Source organism: Lepisma saccharinum, chromosome 16 (genome assembly GCF_977018435.1).
Source record: "Lepisma saccharinum chromosome 16, izLepSacc3.1, whole genome shotgun sequence".
NCBI classification, from domain to species: domain Eukaryota; kingdom Metazoa; phylum Arthropoda; class Insecta; order Zygentoma; family Lepismatidae; genus Lepisma; species Lepisma saccharinum.
In genome coordinates, this window is record NC_139244.1 from 11,743,386 (window position 1) to 11,767,108 (window position 23,723).

Consider the following 23,723-nt stretch of genomic DNA (forward strand, 5'->3'; position numbering starts at 1 on the left):
CAATTGATTTCTACACAACGACAAAACTCCTCGTGTCCATACACATGCCTTGTGGTTTTGGCACTAAAATACGCGAATCACTTGAGCGTTTAATTATGAAGTGCTTGCCATGAGAAAGCAGGTGCGATGGGCGGAGGGGGGGGGGCGACAAAGAGTAAGAAATTGCTGTTGATTCTACGGAATGTACACAACGTTGATAAAAAATAATAATTTGCAATTTTACTGCAATTTGAACGTAGAATCTTCAAAGTTTCGTGGATGCAAATGAAAAACGTCAATATTACAGCAAAATATCATTCGCTAGGCTGAAATTTTCAGGCGACCGGGATTTTTCGCGATTAAACAACAGTGGCAGAGAAGCGAAGTAAAGTCAACCAAATCAATGAATCAGTCAAAATAAACTTCGTTTTGACTAAATTATTTGGTAACATTTTAGGAAAATTCATATTTAGTAATGTGACTGCAATTTTATCCCGAATTGCTAACCCACAGCTATTATTGGAAGAACAAAAATTACAGCCCTCCCGTCCGCATGCAAACAGAATTTTAGAACCTGCTAATTTAAAACCATTCTACCTATATACATAATTAGGAAGAGGGAGTGGATTCGTTGACACCTCAAAGTTGGAAAAATAATAAAAAAGTTTCATAATTGAAATGATTGGTCGACATCCGTGATCAATTAACTTGGCAGCGAATACCCCCCCCCCCCCTTTTTAACTTGAATCATAGGATGAAAAAAGTGGAAATGCGTTTATAACGAGGGTGAATTTTCTTTCACTCGGCACTTGTCATTAATAAATCAATCTTGACTGTTGGAATTGTGGGAATGTTTTGGCAACTTTTGCATGTGACCCTTTCTGTGTTCTCCACTTCTGGGTACGTGAGATTTTAGCGTGGCGCGCAAAGTAAGGATTACAGAGTCCCTATTTAACTCAGTGTATACGAGGCGTTGATTGGATAGGGCCTCCTCGATTGTGTAATGGTAGTGCCGTCGCTTGTAATCAGTGGATCCCGTGTTTCATCACCATTGCACAGTTTTTCGGTACTCACTTCAAACTGTAGTTCCAATTCCGATTGGCTTATCTAAGCATAAAGTGGACTTTTCTATTCCTGTCTTTGAATCTTTCTTTTTCCTCCTTTCTTTTGTTTAACTTTCTTTCTTTCTCTTTCTCTGTCTTCCCTTTTATGTTTACCTATATCTTTTTTTTAAAGTGTGTATCTTTCATACCTTCAATATGTTCTTGGCTTCTTTTTACTTACTCTTTGTGCCTTACTTTCTCTTACGTTCTCTTTGTATTTAGATATGTTTTCCTTTCTCTTTGTTTAGCTGTCTTTTCCTATCATAGCTATCTTTTCCTCTCTTTGTGTATAGCTATATTTTCCTCTTCCTTGCTCTTTGTGTCTAGATGTCTTTGCCTTACTTTGTGTCTATATGTCTTTTCCTTACTTTGTGTATAGTTATCTTTTCCTCTCTCTTTGTGTACAGCTATATTTTCCTCTCTCCTTGCGTACAGTTATATTTTCCTCTCTCTTTGTGTATAGCTATATTTTCCTCTCTTTGTGTATAGCTATCTTTTCCTCTCTTTGTGTACAGCTATATTTTCCTCTCTCCTTGTGTACAGCTATATTTTCCTCTCTCCTTGTGTACAGTTATATTTTCCTCTCTCCTTGTGTACAGTTATATTTTCCTCTCTCTTTGTGTATAGCTATATTTTCCTCTCTTTGTGTATAGCTATCTTTTCCTCTCTCTTTGTGTACAGTTATATTGTCCTCTCTCTTTGTGTACAGCTATATTTTCCTCTCTCCTTGTGTACAGCTATATTTTCCTCTCTCCTTGTGTACAGTTATATTTTCCTCTCTCCTTGTGTACAGTTATATTTTCCTCTCTCTTTGTGTATAGCTATATTTTCCTCGCTTTGTGTATAGCTATATTTTCCTCTCTCTTTGTGTACACCTATCCTTTCTTCTCTCTTTGTGTACAGCTATCTTTTCCTCTCTCCTTTGCTCTTTGTGTACAGCTATCTTTTCCTCTCTCTTTGTGTACAGCTATCTTTTCAATTCTCTTTGTGTATAGCTATCTTTTCCTCTCTCTTTTTGTATAGCTATCTTTTCCTCTCTCTTTATTCTTAAATAAACTTTATTCTTAGTTTTCTAATTCAAAACTCAAAATTCAACAAATTTGATAAGTTTAACCGTATTTTAAACGAAAAAAGAGTAGCCATATTTTGTTTAAAGTTTAACCCGATCCACTCCAGAACCTCCCCCCTCCCCCCCCTGGAAACGAACCGATGACCTCTTCATTACAAGGCCAAAAGCGATGGTTACGCACGAATTCATTCCAATTCTTGATGCATAATGAGAAATCGTAACCCGAGGTGTAATTGGGAGACTGTAATTCCGAAATCGACTTATTTTACGTCATTTTTATTCCTCTTTAGGGCTAATCGCGACGATCAAGATGAAATGGATGGAGAGACAGACACTCATACTATGCTCAGGCCACGACTCGAAAACCAGGAAATTTCGGTGAGGATACTGTTAGTCGACGCGAAATTTCGAGGTCGTCTATTCGGCTTGTGCGTTTCATATTCCATTCTTTAGTTCATAATTTTATCGTAATTTTCTCTCTTTTGTTCTGATTCCAAACGATCCACTTGGTGACTTGTAGCTTCAAACATAACGAACCAGAGTTCGTGGATTGTAGTGGGGCGCTCCATTGTCCAAGCTAGTGGAAATCGTGAACTACCGGACAATAAACAAAAGAGGAAGGGAAATGAAACGGAAAATATGACAATGGAGAATAACATTTTTTAAAAAAAAAAATCCTCTATGAGCCATACCTATTACGTTATGATGATGAATGTTTTTGTGGAAGCGATTTGATTGTTGACTCTGCTATTTTATATGCCTTAATTCCACAAGGGTTTAATGTCATTGAGTCTGCTAATAATGTCAGGTTTTAAGGATGAATTGGTTACGCAGTATGATGCAGAGGACATTGTACACGTTTTGAAATGAATTTGGATTTTTCTGGAATTCATCAGCCATTTGTTATCCGTGCAATCCGTGTGCAGGGATGTCAAAATACGGATACATTTTTTTATCCTGATTTCAAATATCCGAATATCCTAAATCTGTATTATCCGATACCCGGATATTTGGATTATCCGAATGTGTGCATTATTGGGACAGTTTTATCGTTTATTTGTTGTAACGAGCTATCCACATATTCTTTTCTTCGTCATGGTCATATTTCTACAAATCCTTCATCAAGTCTGTACTATACGGATTATCCGTTGCACCCAAAAGGAATATCGGATAATTTAAAATACGGATTTTGTGGACATCCAATCGGCAGAGCGTTCGATTTACGACATGGATAATTTCAGTACGTACCTGTATAGAGCGACTCTGCACACAGAGAACTAAATGCATCATATCGATTGATGCACCATAATGCATCGATTGACGCACTAAAGTGTGTTTTGTAGCTTCTTTGAAGAATCAGATTCACATTTGATGCAGTTTGGTGAATTTTTGTATGTCGTGAAAGAAACACCAAAGTGCATCATTTGATTCAAGTGAGGATTTCTTTCAGTCGAGATGCACTTTAATGCATCAGCTGATGCGTTTTGATGCACCAGCATGCATCTCTTTTGATGGTGCAGGAAGGTGGATCAAAAATAATCAATCAATCTTACAACTTATTTTCATTTAAATCGTTCGGCGCCCAGGGCCGACTCCCCCCGCCCCCTAGCTACGGTTCTGAACTTGATAAGACTAAGAAAATTTTACGAAAAGTATTTTTATTTGCATAAAATTTCAAGTTGTGGGCGGTAATTGCCCCCTGCAGGTACACTTGGCCGTCAATGTTTGCCTTCCCCCAGAACTCATTTCAGTCCAAGGTTGGGAGAGGGCTATGCCCCTGCCCCCCCTAAGATTGCGCCACTGGTGAGGCGAATGCTATAGAAGAAATTCTAAGCATGTGTAATGTTTCAGATTTTGGAATATCATAGTTTTTCGAGAAGAGACGAAAGTTCGAACACACCTGTCCTGGTGTAGGCCAAAGGTGATCGCACCACTCTCGAACAACATTTTGGCCAAGCCCCGCCCTTCGACGTCTGACGTAAGTGCAGAATGACTTCGTTGTTAGGTTTAGGATCCTTAGCATAAATACACTGTTAGCAATTTTGCGGGGGCTTGACCAAAAATGTATTATTTGTGCTAAGAGGCTTAACCTATCAACGACAGCATTTTGCCTGAAGTCAGAAGGCGAAGGGAAGGGTTTGAACAAAATGTTGTTTGAGAAGTGTGCGATGAGTGAGGTCTCCCTTTTCGCACAACACTTCTGCAGCCTTGCATTTGACCTCATACGAGGAATGTCTATGTTGTTAGGTTTGGTTCTCTTAGCATAAATACTGGTTCTGTTAGCATAAATACTTATTTATGCTAAGAGAACTAAACCTAGCTAGCTTAACCTAACAACTTGGGCATTTAGCCTAAAAATAAAGTCAGTCTACGTACGTCAAGGTTGCAGAAGTGTTGTGCGATAAAGGAGACTTCATAGGTCCAGCCGAGCTTAGGGACGGCCGGAGTGTGTTGCTGATTACGACAGATTTCCCCTTTTTTTAGCTTGTAATTAAAGAGCGATACCCGTTCGAGGCACATTCTACCGGGTGGCCAGAATTAAAGTTACCCAACTCAGAGCCCTCTGTAGCCTGTTTGAGGCATCGTAGAACTCTGAAATTTGGTGAATCCACTATGCAGACCATGGGGAAGAGGATGGCGATAAAAAAAAGAGTTCAATTTTCCGCCACCAGGTTGACGTGTGGCGCTGTACTTCCATGATGGGTTGTACAAATAATCACGTTAAGTGATTTAGCTGAGTTATTAATTAGAAAGACATTTGTTAGTGGCTGGAAGTTGCGAGAAGATAATCTCTCGTTTATTGCAAGATTGGAAGGTAAAGGCAAATCCATAACCAATTGGAGCAGTTTACGTCATTATTACAACCCATCATGGAAGTACGGCGCCACATTTCAACCTGGTGGCGGAAAATTGAACTTTTTTTATCGCCATCCTCTTCCCCATGGTCTGCATAGTGGGATTCACCAAATTTTAGAGTTCTTGCCTCAAACAGGCTACAGAGGGCTCTGAGTTGGGTAACTTTAATTCTAGTCACTCGGTACGGGACTTCGGATCCGACTTTAAACTGTAGGTCCAGTTCTGATGAGCCCATCTGAGCATAAAGTGAACAAACATTTGCCCGTCAGCAACGCCCTGCTGCAATTTCGAAGGCTGCCACTCCATATCTAACGTCGTTGTCACCCCTCCCTCCCTTTCCCCTCGTTTCAGTCTCAGAGCTGGCATTTTACTTTCTCTTTTCAGTGTCAAGAGCATGTGTTTTACAATGTGACGTGGTGGACTTCTTTTTATTTTTACCTCTTTGCAAGGTCGAATTCTCTTGTCACTCTTGGGTAGATATTTTGACGAGCGCCTAACGACAGCTACAGCAACTTGAAGATCAACTTTGCCAAATCTATATTAAACTTCAGAATAACAATGAAAACACTTACATGACTGGAAAGTATATACAAAAACATTTCATGTCATGCCTATGTCTTGAAAATTATGTCACCCAGGCGGGCACCATTCTCCCTCCAACAAACCTCTGCACGTCGACGCACAGCAGCCATAGCCTTGTGCAGCATCTCCAGTGGAATTTGCTGTATTGCAGCACGAATAGACTCCTTTAAGCTATCCAACGTGTCAGTTGGGGTCATGTAGGCATTTTGCTTCAACACCCCCCCCCCAATCACAGAGAGTTAAGTCCGGCGAACGTGAAGGCCATGTGACATTTCCCTGATTGGACATGATCCTTCCTGGAAACATCCCACGAGAAGCGTCATGGATGTCCCCGCTGTGTGCACTGTGGCACCATCTTGCTGAAATCATACACGGCCTGTGAAGACCGAACCTGCGCACTTCTGGCTGTAGATAGTCTGTCAGCATGGTCACATATCGGCGAGACGCAGTGGCGGCGATTGGGACCCAAAACTGGGAGAGGGGTGCAAGGTGCCAAAACTAGGGGGCAAAGACAATATATTTTCCTTTGTAGATAAGATTTAGCATAATGCGGGGGCAAAAGTGGCGAAAACTGGGGGCAACTGCCCCCCCTGCCACCCTTAATCGCCGCTGGTGAGACGTAACAGTTGCCTGCAACAAGGCTGCGACTGCTGTACGTCAAGGTGCAAAGGTTTGTTTGAGGGAGAATGGGGCCCACCTGGGTAACATTATTTTCAAGAGATAGGCATCACATGAAATGCTTTTGCATCTACCTTCCAGTCATGTAAGTGATTTCATTGTTATTCTGAAGTTTAATATAGATTTGGCAAATTTAAATCGTCTCAATATTTCCGGCGCACCCTGTACATACGGCACCAAACCTAACCTACTCACGTATTCAACTAATGCTGAGTGTCTTCCAGTCAATTTTTGATTGATTTGATGTTTTAAAGTACACTTTATGCACAGGAAGGCTAATCGGGACTGGACCTACAGTTTAAAGTGGGATCCGAACCACTATGAGCCTCCATCGGGTATCGAAGCCGGGACCCCTTGATTACAAGGCGACGACGCTACCACTGCGCCATCGGGGAGGCCCTGTCTTCCAGTCAAGGAAAAGTATCAACTATAGTAGCTCAAGATGTCAGTAAAAAATCAAGAAATTATACTTGTGGTCAAGATTTTTTGTTATGTCACAATGACTGATTGATTGATTGAGTTTATTTTACTTCACTTTTCTTCCTCTTTGGATAATCGCGAAGATGAAGATGAATGGTGATAACATAAGATGGATGAAGGGGCAATCGAAAATATATGGGTGTACAACACGAGCACCACATGAGATCATACTGCCTGTAAGTCGAGACGCCAGAGCCTCGATAACCTGCCAAATGCAGTCCAGGATGACCTATTAGATAAAGCAATTGTCATTCTCTTGTAAAATACAGCTTCAGTTTTCATCCTAACTGGCCTTTTGGTAGGGGTTTTCATGAAATTAATATTTATTTTCTTAATTGATAATTTCCAACTTAAGCTAAGTAGGGGTGGAGTAAATAAAGGTTAAGAAAAGGCCATGGAAGAGTCAAGAATTTGGATTTTTTTATTTTGGTAGACACCAGGGTGCGAAATCCTGGGGGGGAATTCCTCCCCCCCCAACAATCTTTGTCTCAAAAATTCCCCCACCAAATATTTCCGGTGGGAGAGATTTTATTACAACAAACAAAAGATAAGCAATTACTTTTAATTTCAAATATACTGTACTAAGAATAATATCGAAAACATACACAAATTAGTGTGGTTGTGAGTGTTCAATGCTTTTTCTCTCTCAAGAGATCATTAACAGATCTACATCAATACGCACAATATAACAAGAATGCAAAATAATAATAACTATGAAATCTGATTGATTTATATTAACATAAAGCAAAAACTAAATAAAAACTTACACATAATAAAACATTCAACTATTTCATCATTTATTAACATCTTTAACCAGTTAGTAAAGAAAGTAGTTTGCTACTTTTTTGTGTAATTAATAATAATAATAGTAATATATTTTAATTTAATAATGTATTTGTAGTTTTAATAATATTATAAATATGTATATTGTGTATATGGGGGAAGGGGAGGGGGTTTGTACATTAATATATTTCTCCCCCCCACCAGTGTAAAATGATGTCGCACCCTGGTACACACCCTATAATAGCATAAATAAACATAACTTAAGCTTCCTGACCTATTCACATGTTTATTTCTGCTTTTAGATACGCGAGTAGGTTAGGCAGGTCTGGTTTGGTGCTCTTAGCAACTCCAAGTTGATGGATAATTTTGTTTGGTAATACTTAGGCATCCCGCTCTACAACACTTAACACGGTATCTATCCTTCCGTTTTTGATATTTAATCTTCATTTCTATTTTTCAAATGGAATTCTCTCCAGTCTCCAGTGGGTCTATACAAATGTTACCACTGCAATTTTTTTAATGTATTTTTTTAGGTGCAATCCCCTTGGTTTCGAAACGATTATCCTCTTTTTTTTCGCAATATCCACCCGGTTCCCTTCATGTTATTGAAAACGGTAGCGGAGCCGATGCGCATATGGGTGGATTAGCCAGTGACTCGACTAAATGTTTTTGAAATGCCTTTTTCTCTCTCTCTTTCGCACACTAGTAATCCATTCGTTCTCTTTACATGTTTTTTCCACTATTGCCTTTCGTGTTTTTTAGCTTTGCTTGTTTTTTTGTTTTTTTTTTGTACGAGGGTGGACCCATTTGTAAACCCATTTAGTGATGCCTCCCACTTATTTTGCGATTTTCATGTAGGATTGCATCCGGTAGGTGCTAGGGATGGTTAAGTCTGGGTTTTGAAATCCCCGGGTAATAGTTGACCCGGCTACCCACTAGATCCGGATATTTCCGGAACCGGGTAACCCGGATCCGAATTTTTTGGTCACTCCTATCTACCTCCTCCTCCACCCTATCCAACCACATTCCTCAAGTTGCCGATCTTCGTGGCGCAGTGGTTAACACAGCGCGCTACGATGCCAGGAGCCTCGGGTTCGAATCCTGACCTGGGCATGGATGTTGTTTGTGAGTGCCCCTTCATCATATTACTCACTCTCATGCTGTCTCTCAATTTGTATGTCTTGTTAAAGAAGCTATTTTTGGTGTTCGTGGTAGCTGTTGCTATGCTCTATGTAAATTCGTGAATTCTTGTGTGGCTGATACATTGCTCTCTCTCTCTCCACCACCCCGGAATTGCCAGTAAATGATGACAACCCCCCCCCCCCCGTCCATTTGATTTCTGCTGGAAGGGCAACGTTTGGCAATCCCGGGAAGATCAACAGATTAGACCAAACATCGGAAAAGCAACAGCTTAGGCCCAACGCGGGAAGGCCAACAGCTTAGACGAAACGCAAGGAGAGCAACAGCCTAGGCCAAAGAAGGAAAGAACAGCAGCTTAGGCGAAAAACGGAAGAACAGCAGCTTAGGCCAAAGAAGGGAAGAACAGCAGCTTAGGCCAAAGAAGGGAAGAACAACAGCTTGGGCCAAACACTGCGAAATCAACAGCTTATGCCAAACGCGGGAAGGCCGACAGCTTAGACGAAACGCAAGAAGAGCAACAGCATAGGCCAATGAAGGGAAGAACAGCAGCTTAGGCCAAGAAGGGAAGAACAACAGCTTGAGCCAAACACTGAGAGCAACAATTTAGACCAAACGCGGAGAGAACAAAAGCTTGTAGGCTATGCTTGATTTGTTGTTTTAAGTCCACTTTATGCACAGAAAGGCTCATCAGAACTGGACCTACAGTTTAAAGTAGGATTCTAACGACTGTGCCATGTGCATCCACTGGGTATCGAACCCGGGAATCCTCGATTACAAGGCGATGATGTTACCACTACAGTGGAGTCGCCGTAGCAACCGGTGTGCGATCACAGCGCAGAATGGTTATTTTGACAAAATCCTTGTTTCCCTAACGGCTGCTTTGGGGAGGCGGATTTTTAACGTTGTGGGCTATTGCCCAAGCAGTGGGCGCCGTAATTGGCTGCTTGACCGCGAGTTCCTTCGCAGCTAAACGCTGCAACAGAGGGTCATGATGGCGGTCTCCAGGCCGGTTCCTGACAAGGCGGTACTGTACGCCATCGGGGAAGCCGGAACAAACGCTGAGACAACAACAGCTCGGATCAAACGTGGTTCAATGAGCGTAATGCAATCACAAATCGTACCACGATACAATCAAGTGCATTGTCCATGCAATTTGCACAGACCTACGTAGAGGAATTCGTAATGAGACGCGCTACTCAGAGGTTCCAAGGTTCGAATCCTCGGTTAGTCGTGGCCACTTTATCGTGTTTATTCTTTCTTTTTTACTCCATCATCGCCGCGACTAATCTACAGAGGTTCAAGTGTGGCGTGAAACAAGAATAAATTGGGTCTACTTTTCACGTTCACCGGCTTGCTTCCACGATGTCTCGACTGACATTATGTCTGCATAGGCGGAAAACTTGTCCGATTTTTACTGCACTAGATATGAAGTGGGAGGGGGCAGTGGTTGTGTACCCTCGTCCCTTTGTTTTATCACCAAGAGTTATGTAACAACTGGTTTCTAATGTTGTAATGTTGCTTTGACTTCTCAAAATGCTGACTTCTTTTCCTTGACTGAATATAGTACATTTGTTTCTGGTGAAGTTGTTGAGAATGTTCGGACAAGCAAACATGACAGTAAACCACGAAAAAATATAAATTGTTTTTTTCCTGCTAATTTGAATGTTTGCATCAAGACAGCAATGAATCGGCTACAGCCGGATTGCGCACACTTTTCCGGTTTTACCAGTGGTATCTGATAAGCTGTCACAATGTACAGGATTGCGCACAAAAGAATGAGGCGATGTTGTCAGATGTAAAATGTTCTCAAGCTATTGTGTGTGTGTGTGGACTTACACGTGTTTTTGCAGTCATTAACCTAACCTAAGTTTTGAGTTTGAGTAAATTGGTATGATTTACTATTTTATTTCTAATTTCTCTCTCTCTCTCTCTCTCTCTCTTCTTGTCTAAAGAAAAAAACAGTTTTGCGCACAGACTTTAAAGCTATCAAAGTGGCAACGTTCGATCAAAATCTGTGCGCAAAACAGGTCAGTCAGATTTGTGCGCAATCCTGGATCTAAAGTGTGCGCAATTCGGTTGCGGCGAATGAATCAAATATTGTGCAGTGGGTGGAGGAGGAAAAAAAGTTTCGTTTCAAGTGCTTTTCATTCCAGTTTAGTCTCGCTTAGCCTATCTGGCTAAAATTGGACTTTTTGGCTTTGGAAAAATGATCATTAGTGTGGGGCTACGAAGCCAGAGAACCCATGTTCGGACCCTGGTTAAGGCATGGATGTGCCAATTTTTGCTAATCGTGAAGATGAGGATGAGTAATGATATGATGAAAGAACACTCACAAAAATTATCCATGCCCAGGACGGGATTCGAGGTATCAAATTCTTTTATCAAATTGAAAGTTGACTTAACACCCCGTATAATACCTCTTACAAGAGAATTATGTGAAATATTAATAATTTCGAATTAAAGTCAGTGTTACTCCACACATCGTCATTCATAACTATTTCCTCATTTTCGTATTTTTGTTATTACTTTTCTCTCTTCTCTTATTTCTTGTCAGCACGGAAGTTCTTCGTCGAACTTGGCTGGCAATTGGTTCAATCAAGTTTTTGAACATGGGCTAGAACCAACAGAAACTTTTGGATGTCACTCGTCAGTTTGCTTATATGTGCGAATACACTTTCCAAATCTCTCGTCGGTTTTAATGTCACGCTTCTTCCTTTCTGACCTTCTAGATTAAGTTCCATCCGCATGTACTTGATGTATGTGTCATCTGCTTGGCTTTTCAGGCAGGCCAGAACATGAATTTTTGGATGCGGTCTTCCAAGCCATCTATTTGTTTCGTTGTTCCAACCTTCTACAGCAATATTAGTTCTGTGGAGCCTTTGGTTAGGTTAGGTCTGATCGTCGCGATTGTCCATGATTTTGGCGTCATTGCAAATGTCCGCCATCGAAATTGTCCTAGATTCGGGATTCGAACCCTAGTTGCGCGCTGTGCTAACCATTCCGTCACGGAGGTCGGCTCCAGGAGCGTATATTCTAGGCTATCTGCGAAGCCTGAAGTGTAGAGAATAAAATACAGGAGAAAAATGGATCAGAAATTGTGAATAATATTAGTCATATCAGTGAGATGCTGATTCTGGAGTTTGCAACCTGATTTCTTATGAGTTGGCAACCTGATTTCTTATTAGTTGGCAACCTGATTTCCTATGAGTTGGCAACCTGATTTCTTATGTGTTGGCAACCTGATTTCCTATGAGTTGGCAACCTGATTTCTTATGAGTTGGCAACCTGATTTCCTATGAGTTGGTAACCTGATTTCCTATGAGTTGGCAATCTGATTTCTTATGAGTTAGCAACCTGATTTCGTATGAGTTGGCAACCTGATTTCTTATGAGTTGGCAACCTGATTTCTTATGAGTTGGCAACCTGATTTCCTATGAGTTGGCAACCTGATTCCTATGAGTTGGCAACCTGATTTCTTATGAGTTGGCAATCTGATTTCTTATGAGTTGGCAACCTGATTTCTTATGAGTTGGCAACCTGATTTCTTATAGGAGTTGGTAAACTTATTTCTATTGATAGCCTAGGACCACGTGACATAGTGACATAGCCCATATCTTGGACTCAGTATACGCCAGTGGTGCAATGTGCTTTCACCGGGTATCGAACCAAAAACCCTTTCTTAAAACACCCAAATGTCAACCTCACTTTCACCTACTACACACCGGACTGCATTTTGCAGGCCAACGGGGCTCTGGCGTGTGGACTCTAGGGCAGTATAATCCTGTGTGGTACTTTTGTTATGTGTAGTCCATGTGTGTTTGTGAATGTGATTATCACCATTCATATTCGCAATTAGCCAGAAGTGGCAGAAACGCGAAGTAAAATAAATCCATTCATGCATTCAAACGAAGTAAAATAAACAAATTCAATCAATTCCACCATTTTTAACGGCCTTATTAAACGCAGGTCCGATATCGCCCCATTTCCTTAGCACGCGTAAAATCACCCTTGCCAAAAAATGTTGCCTTTCGGTTTAGCGCGACCGTGTTTTGTGTACGTTACGGCCAAACGACCTTGGTGGAGTACGCCTTGTATGATGAAACACGAAGGCGAAAGAGTTTATGGGGTGGGGAGTGGACCGGTTGCTTCCAGCAGAAGGTAGCCGTCCTCCATAGCCTTTTTCTGCTGAAACTAGTTGGCTGCATTCAGTAGCCGTACGTGCTCGTATGGAGGCCGGTTCGTTACTTGTGTTGTGCGTTCTGCTAGGAACGTGTGAGTGATACGTGATCAGACGCCGAGGCACCGTTAGCATGAAGACGTGGTTTTGGTTTCACACCTCGAATTCCGGAGAGCAGCCGACCAACGGTCAGGTATGTTTTTATAGCTTTTTTTAAACCCCTCTCAACTTGTGACGTAATTTTTTCGCTACCAGCATGCTTCATTGAAAGCCAATCGGATTTTGTTGTTTCCACATGGTTTTTCGGTGGTGGAAGGGGGAGGCACCCCTCGTATTTAGGTCAACAGTAGTGTTGGGCGATATATCGTCCAGGCGATATCAACTAGACGATATTTTGGCGATATATCGTGTTTGCTATATATCGTCACGATATTTTAGCGATATGTATCGTGTCAGCGATATATGGTCACGATATTTGGCGATATATATCGTGGAAACGATATATCGCCGATATCACGATAGGAAAAAATATATAGTTTGTGACGATATGTCGCGATATCAAATTGTTGATATCGTCCATCCCTAGTCAACTACACCTTCCGCATCTCATTTTTCTGTCGTTTCCTCCTTGGACACACTGTACCCCCTGGAGAAAGTGAACTTACGTGAGCCATTCTTTGGGATCAAATGTCTCCGTTATTTGCTCTGTCCTAAAGCTGGAACCACTTTTACATTACGTAAAACATTGAAATCTGTCGATTAAAAAAAATCTGCGTAATTTTCGAGGGGTTACAGTGGGTAAACGGCCCCATTACAAGGCGACGACACTACCACTGTGCCATCGGGGAGACCCCTAATGTATTGTTTATGTCCTGTGCAGGTCTCTTTAAAACGTTCCTCTTTTAACCTTTCCCAAAGGGCTCTTTACATCCCTTTTCAAACTTCAAAGTAAGAGAGGTGTCATAAGAGAGTTTTTCCTCATATACTTTCAAGGGTGTAAAAGTAAAAGCGGCCATATGTGCCAATGATAATAGCAATCTCTTCTTTAATTTTCGCTAGTGATTATTGAATTTAAATTTGAATTTAAAATATTGGGTGCGTCAGCACTTAGGCTATTTCGCACCCGTCACATTATACAGGGTCCAGCCCCTTATCTTTACAAAGAGCAACTCTAACGTTGCATAAGTAAAATCTTAAAATTTTCTGACTTCCGTTAAAAGCTGAGGCTGTAGATAGGCACTCAGCACACATAAGGACAAAAACAGGACAACACACAATAGGGCCAGTCGCCAGAGCCTCGTTCGTCTGCAAAGTGCAGTCGAGGGTGTACTACGTGGAAGTGAGATTGACAATTGGGTGTACTATAGATCGACCACAAGGGAAAAAACCTTGGGACGAAAAGTCCCCGCGCAGCTTTCTCTTATTCCCTCCATCTCGGGCCATAAGGAAGCATGGTCCACTCTCCCCCCTCCCCTACTCGCGGGGGTACGGTGCACAGGAGTTGCGGGTCTGCGCAGGTTGTTTTGCTCGTGGTTCCACTATACGTGGAAAGTCACCCCTTACACCTCGCTAGTGATTATTGCCAAAGTAAAATCCAGTCTGTGTTAGCCCCTGTGTAATACAACTAATATTTTATTTACTGTTAAAAGTCAATCGAAGTAACCTTCACTCTGTACCTCCGCTACAAGCAGAAAACTTCCTGGTTTATTACTAGGGAGCGGAAGTTGATGAAATGTCATCTTTTTTCTGACATCTCGGACACGATGCCCATTAAATATACACAATATTACACTTCGTCTAGAACCCAAAAAAGGTAATTTTAAAGTGCTTTTTTTTTTTTGCATTTTCTTTTGCCAATTATCAAGTTTTAGATCATTTTCCCCGATTTTCGGCATTTTCCCGTCATTTTTCGCAATATTCGGTGTATTGTTTCGTCATATTTTGTCACTTCTTTCATTGTGGTAATATTCTTGAGTCTTTTCACCAAGGTGAACATAGGCCTATATTTATCTCGCAGGATTTATTTTTCTTTACAGTGCCACAGAAACACACCACACTACATCACCAGGCAAAGATCTGGGAAATTAACGCATTTTACACCAATTCATTCATTCACCTATGACTTTTTCATAAAATTGTTTTAAAATTATTCTGTTGTTTCCATTGGAAATCCTCGTTGCATATTTTAATTGAATGTGCATGTGATATCATTTGGTGCTTTTTTTAAAGCAAGGTTGAATTTTGTTTATTTTCCTTTTCATTTCAATTTTTAACCTGAAACTAACAAATTTAATGGTCATTTTTTGCATTCTTTACGTCATTTTTTCCCATTCTTTAGGACATTCTGTAGGTCATATATCAATATATTTTTAGGTCATCAACTTCCGCTCCCTATTTATGACGATAATGTTGTTTGTGGACGTTTTGTTAGTTTGAGTTCACGGAGATGTGTTGTAGTGAATCAATATATTCCATGCGGTCGATTGATATGAAATCAGTAACGCGGAAATTTCCATACCGTTATATACATTTACTATCTTATATGCATTTACGAAATTGCATATGTTTTTCTGATTTCATTATTGCCATTTACAGCAATAGCATATTATGTACATAATATAATGCGTCTAGGGCAAGAAAGGCTCAGTATTGGAAACATTTATTACAGAACTCTACATCGCCAGGGGTTTTGGGTTCGAATCCCTGCCTGGACATGGGTGTTCATGGGGTTATCCAGGGTGGCCACTCACCGGGAATTCCTTGAATTCCATGAATTCCGGGAATTATGCCTGAATTATTCTCTCCGGGAATTCTGCGTGAATTTTTCTCCGTCCACGTGAAAAATGGCAACTTTTTATTAATCCAAATCCCATTGAATTTAAACATATTTATAAATGCCCCGAAACAAGTTTTTCACAGCTTAGGTTGTATTTTTATCGAGGAAGGAAAAGAAAGCTGCTTAGAAAATAAGACAGAATTCTCTCAATCAGTTTACTTTGTAGAACAATCCGACAGACTGAAGATTATTCCAAGATATCTTGAAGTTAACTAGTTAAATTTGAATTTGAAATTATTATACAATTAATTATTTCTCGTAGATTAGTATAACTCCTGACATTTGTGACTTTTGTATGTATTTCGAGTCTGACTATGTGAAATGGCAAATGTATTTATACTCTGCCCCTTAAATACACACACACACACATACCAACCATTTAATTGAATTAAACTTTTTTGGATACATTGTAATCACACATACCCTTTATATTGTTAATATATCTGTTGCGGTGGGGGGGGGGGGGCTGAAGCGGTAATGTGTAAGGCTGAAGTAGAGAAAACATTAGCCTGTACCCTTGAATTTTTGGAAAGTTCGCCTTGAGAATCTTGAATTATACGTGAAGTTTATCATAGTCTTAGAATGGCCTGTTATCATAACACCAGTTATAGTCATCTTCGCGACTAGCCAAAAATGGCAGAAAAGCGACGCTAAGTAACAAAACATGCAATACAATACTCTTCACCTTCGCAGGCACCACTATAGGTTCCAGATTCTGACGATATTTCAGGCGCTTATACTTCAGTAGGAGATAAATAACTGAAGCAACTGTGAGTCAGAAATAATCAATTTGTAGGATGATGTCTAATTTCCCTGTTTCTTGACATTTGTGTGTGTTTTTCCCCCCTTTTCCTCCCATTCTTGTAATTTTGGGATCCAAAATTTCCCTTACCTGAGAAAAATCCCGCTGGGACATCACTGGGTGGCATTTCTGGTAGGGTTGCAACTTGGGCACTCGTCCGAGGCTCCCCACCAGGAGAAAAAATATTTCTGTACTGTTTATTATAATTTTTTAGAGGACGCTGGTTTTCAATTAAGCAATTAGTCTTACTTCATGGTTTGTTTCGATACTTAAAATATCCCAAGTTACTGAAATTAGATTTTTAAAAAAAGTATTTATATTGAAATATTTGTCAAAATTAGTTCACGTGCACTATTTATTTATTAAAAGAATAAAATCATGAAATGGACATATTATTTATTTTATATGAATCAATGTAAATTCAGAACATCGTCAAAATACAATGAAAAGTAAACGAAAGAGTATTGTGTTAGGGAATACTATTGTATATGATTGAAAATTGCCACTTTGGTAGGTAAAATAATAGTTTGATATTCAACAATCTAGTTTTGTAATTATGATGAAGGTCACACCAATGGCACATCAGAAATGAAACAATATTTTAGAAACTTTTATTACCATCCCATGATTCTTGGCTTTAACGTTCAACATGTTCTGCTTATTGCTTGTAGGTAATACTTCAATATACAGTGGACTCTCTGTAATTCGAACTTCATGGGAACACGAAAAAAACGAACTATGAAAATTCGAATTACTGAAAAAAATCGAGTTATCTAAGTTCGAATTAAAAAGAGTCCACTGTATGCAAATTAATTGTTTATTACTTGGAATAATGTTTATATTGTGATTATATAACTAACTCTCTAACATTCTTAAACCCGAAGGTTTATGGCTGCAGCAACACAAGCCTTCCATCTGTCCCTATCCAATCTTTTCCAGGGCCTCCTCGATGGCGCATTGGTAGCGTCGTCGCCTTGTAATCAAGGGGTCCCGGGTTCGATACCAGGTGGAGGCACATAGTGGTTCGGATCCCACTTTATATTGTAGGTCCAGTCCCGATTAGCCTTACTGTGCATAAACTCAACATCAACTGCCGATTTTCTTTAGGTCCATCTCAACGTTATCCCCCCATCTTCGTCTTGGCTCTCCTACTGGAGTATCAAATTTCCGACTATGGACTGAAATGCCCCAGGTCGGCAAAGGCTCAGAACATTCCAGGTGCCTAATTTAATATCCTCTTTCCTACTGTACATCCTATTCTTAGAGCAGAACCTCCCAAAGAAGTCCCGGCCCGAAGATCCGAATGGGGGACTATTTTACCCCCGCAATATTTTACCTTGGAAACATCCATGGCCACATATTGCTGATTCTTAACATGCAATTTTAACAGTGAAGAGTTGTCAGCTCTATGCTTAACCCCCAATAGGATTGGAGGACCGCACCTGTCGTTGGTCAGCGGATCCCTCGGATCTAGCTGGGAGGACCACATAGTAGTCCACCAACCCTACCCCACCTCTGCCAATTGTTTGACGCTCGTAGAGCCATGACAAGACAGCTCTGTAAATCCCAACAGAGCAAAATATTGACCATTTCACTCTGTTGGTTGCAATGAACAAGCCATGGGGTCGTCTATTATATAGGACATGTGTATTTTAGACTAAAAAGCAATTTTTCAGGTCTGTAGAAAATTGTACGCCCCAGCCTTCGCACCCACCTAGGGCCAGCCCTGGCGGTGGTTGGAAGCGGATTGTACTGTGATGTCTGGAAGGAGGCAGATTCTTCTGGCCAGGGTTACTGGACACGAGGGACATAAGCGATGATTATAATACTAGTGACTTCATCGTCGAACGAGGCCGTGATGACACACTTCCTTTGAAAAAGCCCCTTTTGTGACTTCCTACGCTTTTTTTTATCTCGGTGTGTGTGAGAGGATGTTTGCGGCTACCTGGGTCTACTGGCAGCTCATTTATCTTCCGTTTTGTTTGAAAGATTTCCCGAGGTGGCCATGCTCTCTTCAAGAAGGGCCTGTTTCATCCTGACAGAGGGGATTTTGTTTCGGCTTCTGTTCGGTGCGATTTGATTGGCTCTGATCTGCTCCTGTTTTCTCCATAGGATTGAAAGCCTATATTAACGTACAGTGCAAACGTCATCGTGGTATTAGCAGGAATTCTCTCAACCTGCTGAAGGAATTTGCTCCTGGCGTGTTTTTTCCATTGTGCCCTTCATATGTACAGTCAGACACTTTTGGATTGAAATTCATGGGGATTGTTACAGCCCAGAAGTCCATGACTTCATTTCGCTATACCAGCATTTTGATTCTAAGTAACTCTCTAGCCTTCTTAAACCCGAAGGTTTATGGCTGCAGCAACACACGCCTTCCATCTGTTCATATTCTGGGCAAGATCAATCCAATCTTTTACATCCTTACCGATTTCCTTTAGGTCCATCGACATTTTAGGTTATATATAAATGGAGATCAGATCCATATCGCTTCGGCAAATAATTACACAGTCAGTATTTTATAAGGTAAAGCTTTTATCAAATTACGTAAGAAATCTGCGGAAAGTATCTTGGTTTGGCTTTTGTGAAGCTCAGCATGGCATAAAGAAATTATCAAAATTGCCAAAACGCTTGCTAATCTTAACGTTATCCATCCATCTTCGTCTTGACCTTCCTACAGGTCTCTTACCATCAGGTTTCCCAAGAAGAATCCTGAAAGCTCTTCTTTCCTCTCCCATTCGTGCCACATGACCTGCCCACCTAAGTCTTCTTGATTGAAACAGAAAAGCTAATCGGAATTGGGCCTACAGTTTAAAGTGGGTACCGAACTATTTGTCATGTACCACCTCTTGGTATCGACCCTGGGACCTCTTTGAATACCACTATGCCATCGGAGAGGCCCTTCAGATGGTTGAAGACACGCATGCGTAATGTCTAAATTACCCAGCTACTCTCCCAGCGTGGCCTCTAAAACTAACTCTCAGTTAGTGTAAGAGTCTAAAATGAAGCGTTCACCCTTAGAAGGTTCTTCAATAACGATAAACTTTCATTGAACCTAGCGAGTGACAGAAAAAGAGAGTCATCTTCTCCCTGCAGATCTGGCTCAAAAATAGCAAAGTTGGCAACGCCTTGGCTGTTGGGAAACACTGGCGCAGCGCCACTGGTAATAATAACGAAACAAAATGAGATAAGGGTGTTTATAAGTTTTGTGAGATATATTAAATTGGAGAGACTCAATTTACAGACCTCCTCCGTGTTCCATTCGAATTCAATCCCCTTCTTTGTTGCGGGAGCGCCATTATTGAGCTGATTGTTTCGTGTTGCCCCCGGCCATAAAACCCTTCGAGTCAATCGCTACGACAAAGCTCAGGCGACTCGATGAGCCTGATTGAAGCAAACACTGCTTGTGGGTACATAAAGTGGCCTGGGGGCAGTCTTTAATTAGGCCTTGGATCTCGGCAAGGCAAGTTTTTCATCTTCCTGCCCTTCTCTTTCGTGGCCTTTCGATTTCCGTGACCTCCTTCTAATTGGCCACCGTAGGCCTTCTATGAATGACGTATTAGCTTTTTCGCAAATCGATTGGCTTTGCGTTCATTGAGCCAAAAGATACCTTTGGCGAAGGTAACCGAAACAAGACTGGACGTGTGGGGCAAGATGCTTACATATCTTTTTCGAATGTCCCGAATACAAGAGCGAAAGAAACAGACTTTATAATAGATTACTGCACATCCGTTATTCCCCTATCCCTTTTCACCGACCCCACTCCTCCTGTCATTTGGCTTATTCGTGGCTTTGCCCGAAGATCTAAATACAGGGTTACCCTAAAAGAAATAGACAGTTTAAACGCTTTATAAATTGAAATTTGTTTGTTACATCAGAAAGCATTTAGTACTGTTAAATAGAGAAAGTCTTCAAGTTTACGACCTCCGCTTTTAGTTTGTCTTCGTCACGTCAGCATCACGTGAGCACCCTTAACGTAAGTCAAGCAGTATGGCCGCTAGCCTGGTGGAGAAGGCCGGACCCTTGTGGCCGAGTGGTTAGCACATCGCGTTGCGACGCCAAGGGTCCCGGGTTCGAATCCCGCTCGGGTTTGGTTGTTTGTGAATGTCCATTCATCAATTTCATCATAAATCCCCATCTTCGCAAATTAGCCAAGAGGCACAAACCGCGAAGTAAAATAAACTAAATCAATCAATCAACCAGGTGGAGAAGGCTTTCTGCGTGATTGAATTTGCAAGCACAAAATCTGTTACTATCGTACAGCGTCGTTTAGAACAGGGTATGGGAAACAACCACCCACAAGGCAGTCAATCTACGATTGGAGAGACATTTGAGGAAAGTGGTTGTCTGTCCAAGGGGGAAAGTCCTGGGAGAGAAGAAGTGGACTATGGCTTTGATATCTGCCATGCAGGAGTGCCCATTCCCCCCACAAAATCATATCATTCACGCCCTCGAGCCATATCGTAATCCCCACAAAGTATTTAATTACGACAGGGTGTCTACCGAAAGTAACTGTTTTCTTAGCTTTACTGAAAACTATACTTGATCTGCCCCTGCTCCCTAAACAGGGGTGCCCATCACTCAAGACCGCCCCTAAAATCGTTCATCATAATCCCGCCAAAATAGTTTGGATGAATATGTAATAATTTATGTATATTTGAATGAAATACCACGTTAACACTGTCCATTTTTTTATTTGTTCGATTTTCGAAAAAACTTGAAACTAGCACATTGATTGGTTAAATGTAGTCAATTAAATTATGTAAATATGCATATAAATTGTGTTTGAGAGTGGGTTTATAAAACTCAGAATTTGAGTATTTAACACAAATTGTTACACAACTTAAAGATAGAAAATTCAACCTCGACAAACCAAATAACATTGTCCAGCCGTATGACCGATTCAATTATTGTTTCACGAGACATTACAGAACCCTAGCTAGAAATTCTTAAGCTCAGGGCGATAATATAACACGGTTCGTCTTTCAAATAACTCACCCTCACCCCGTTTTCTTAGGGCAAATATAATTATTTTAGTAACCCATAACAAAAGTACGTGGATTTTATCTTCAGTGCAAATTTAACTTGTTAAATAAAAGTTTCCTGTGACAAGAAGTTAGAAATACGGATTCGATATATTTTTGTTCCAAATGATGCACCTGCTTTCAATTAAGCAGTATACCAACACTAAGCATTATATTTAAAAAGTGATGCAAATATTAATTTAATGGGGTGTCAATACTTTCTTAGGGTCACGAGCTTTTTACAGCTTCTCTTTTGGCACGTTCTGGGTCGAAACCGTGTGGATACCATATCGCTAAATGCAGTCTCCAAAATTTAATGTTCGAACTCTCTCTCCACTACAGAAATCCCTGACAATCTAAGATTTAACACTTTATCAAGAGCTTCCTTTAACCCCATTTAAATTTAATAGTCAATCCTACCACCAACATTTCCATGCCAGATTTAGATTTACTGTTGATATTGAAGAGTGGATATTGCCTTCTCCAAAACATTAATTCTCAGTCTCCACACCAGAATTTCTGCAACAGTCTACAATAGTAATACACGAGAATTGGTTACCCCCTCAATTTAATGCTCAATCCCTCACCCGTAACTAAAATACCCGCCATAACCTAAAACCTAGAGTTGGATACTGTCCTCCCACCCCAACATTTAATTCAGAATTTCCTCCCCAGATCCCACGTGTCAATTAAGACATAATATGTAATAGTTGGATATCCTCCCCCATCGATAATACCCTTAAACACTTTATTTTCTTCATCTAATGGATTAAATATGGTGCATTTAAGGTATGATGGGTTAAAACAAGGAGATGCATTATCTCCATTGCTCTTTAATTTTGCCTTAGAATATGCTGTTAGGAAGGTAAAAGAAACTAAAGAAGGACTGAAATTAAATGGTGTGACTCAGTTGTTAGCATATGCAGATGATGTAGACTTACTGGGGGATGATGTGAATACAATTAAGAATAATGCTAAAATATTTTTCAAAACTGCTAGAGAGATAGGTTTGGAAGTTAACAAAGAGAAAACTAAATATATATGCTTACAGGCCGAAACCAAGTGTTAGGTAATAATCAAAATCTAATTATTGATAACAACTCGTTTGAACCAGTTTCCAAATTCAAATACTTAGGAGTAATATTAACAAATGAAAATTATATTAAAGAGGAAATAAAAAGTAGGCTTAATTCAGGAAATGCATGTTACTTCTCTCTTCATAAACTTTTGTCTTCTCGTTTAATATCTAAGAAACTAAAAGTTGAAATATACAAAACAGTAATTTTGCCTGTAGTATTATATGGATGTGAAACTTGGTCCCTTACATTGAAAGAGGAACATAAATTGAGAGTATTTGAAAATATGGTCCTTAGGAAAATCTTTGGACCTAAAAGGGATGATGAGACAGGTGAGTGGAGAAGGTTACGTAATTTAGAACTACATAATTTGTATTCATGTCCAGATATTATTGGAATAATTAAATCAAGAAGACTTAGGTGGGCAGGCCATGTGGCACGAATGGGAGAGGAAAAAATGATTTTACAGGATTCTTGTTGGGAAACCTGATGGTAAGAGACCTGTAGGGAGACCAAGACGAAGATGGAGGGACAACGTTGAGATGGACCTAAGGGAAATCGTTAGGGATGGAAAAGAGTATATAGAACTTGCTCAAGATAGGGAAAGATGGAAGGCCTGTGTTGCTGCAGCCATGAACCTTCGGGTTTAAGAAGGCTAGAGAGTTAGTTAGTTAGTTAGCATTTAAGGTGTAAAATGTTTACATATGTTTTTAAAAAATATATAAATGTTGAATTTTATATTATTTGAAGGGAGGAAAATCCCTCCCAAAAATCTCGATGGCGCAGCCTGCGCCATAATACCCCTCCTCTTTTCTTGTGTGCAAACGTACTTATTTACTTACTAGGTGATTACCCGGCGTTCCCCGGCTGTTCATTTATCCCAATCTTGTATTAAACAGGAAAATAATGAATTTAACTATAGTGTAAAATGTAACTAATTTTGAACGTGATCGTGAATGTCACCAATTAGCTTAGCGACTCCGAAAACTATGGATTCGACACTAATCTAGGTCATTTGTGGCATTTTATTTTTCACCACCCTCTCTCACCCCCCCCCCCATGCCGATAGGTGATGAACTTGGAGTTAAACCGCATTGGGAGTGTGTCGCGAAAACTATGGATTCCATTCGCAACACAG

General features: G+C 40.5%; 1 protein-coding gene across 5 annotated transcripts in view; it reads left to right on the forward strand.

The window, feature by feature from the left end:
* The window catches only part of PKD (serine/threonine-protein kinase D3), a 436,529-nt gene that overhangs the window by 14,482 nt on the left and 398,324 nt on the right, over window positions 1-23,723 (forward strand). Inside the window, exon 1 of one of the 5 annotated variants that reach the window (XM_083137686.1) lies at window positions 12,953-13,040. The exons of 2 other annotated variants lie outside the window; for them this stretch is intronic. Coding sequence is in view for 2 of the 3 variants with exons in the window: in XM_083137683.1 (XP_082993809.1) it covers window positions 12,981-13,040 (60 nt within the window). In the remaining variant the exon portion in view is untranslated. Of the gene's footprint in view, window positions 1-12,952; window positions 13,041-23,723 lie in introns of those variants that run through there. 2 more of the 5 variants (XM_083137683.1, XM_083137684.1) reach the window with 2 other exon arrangements.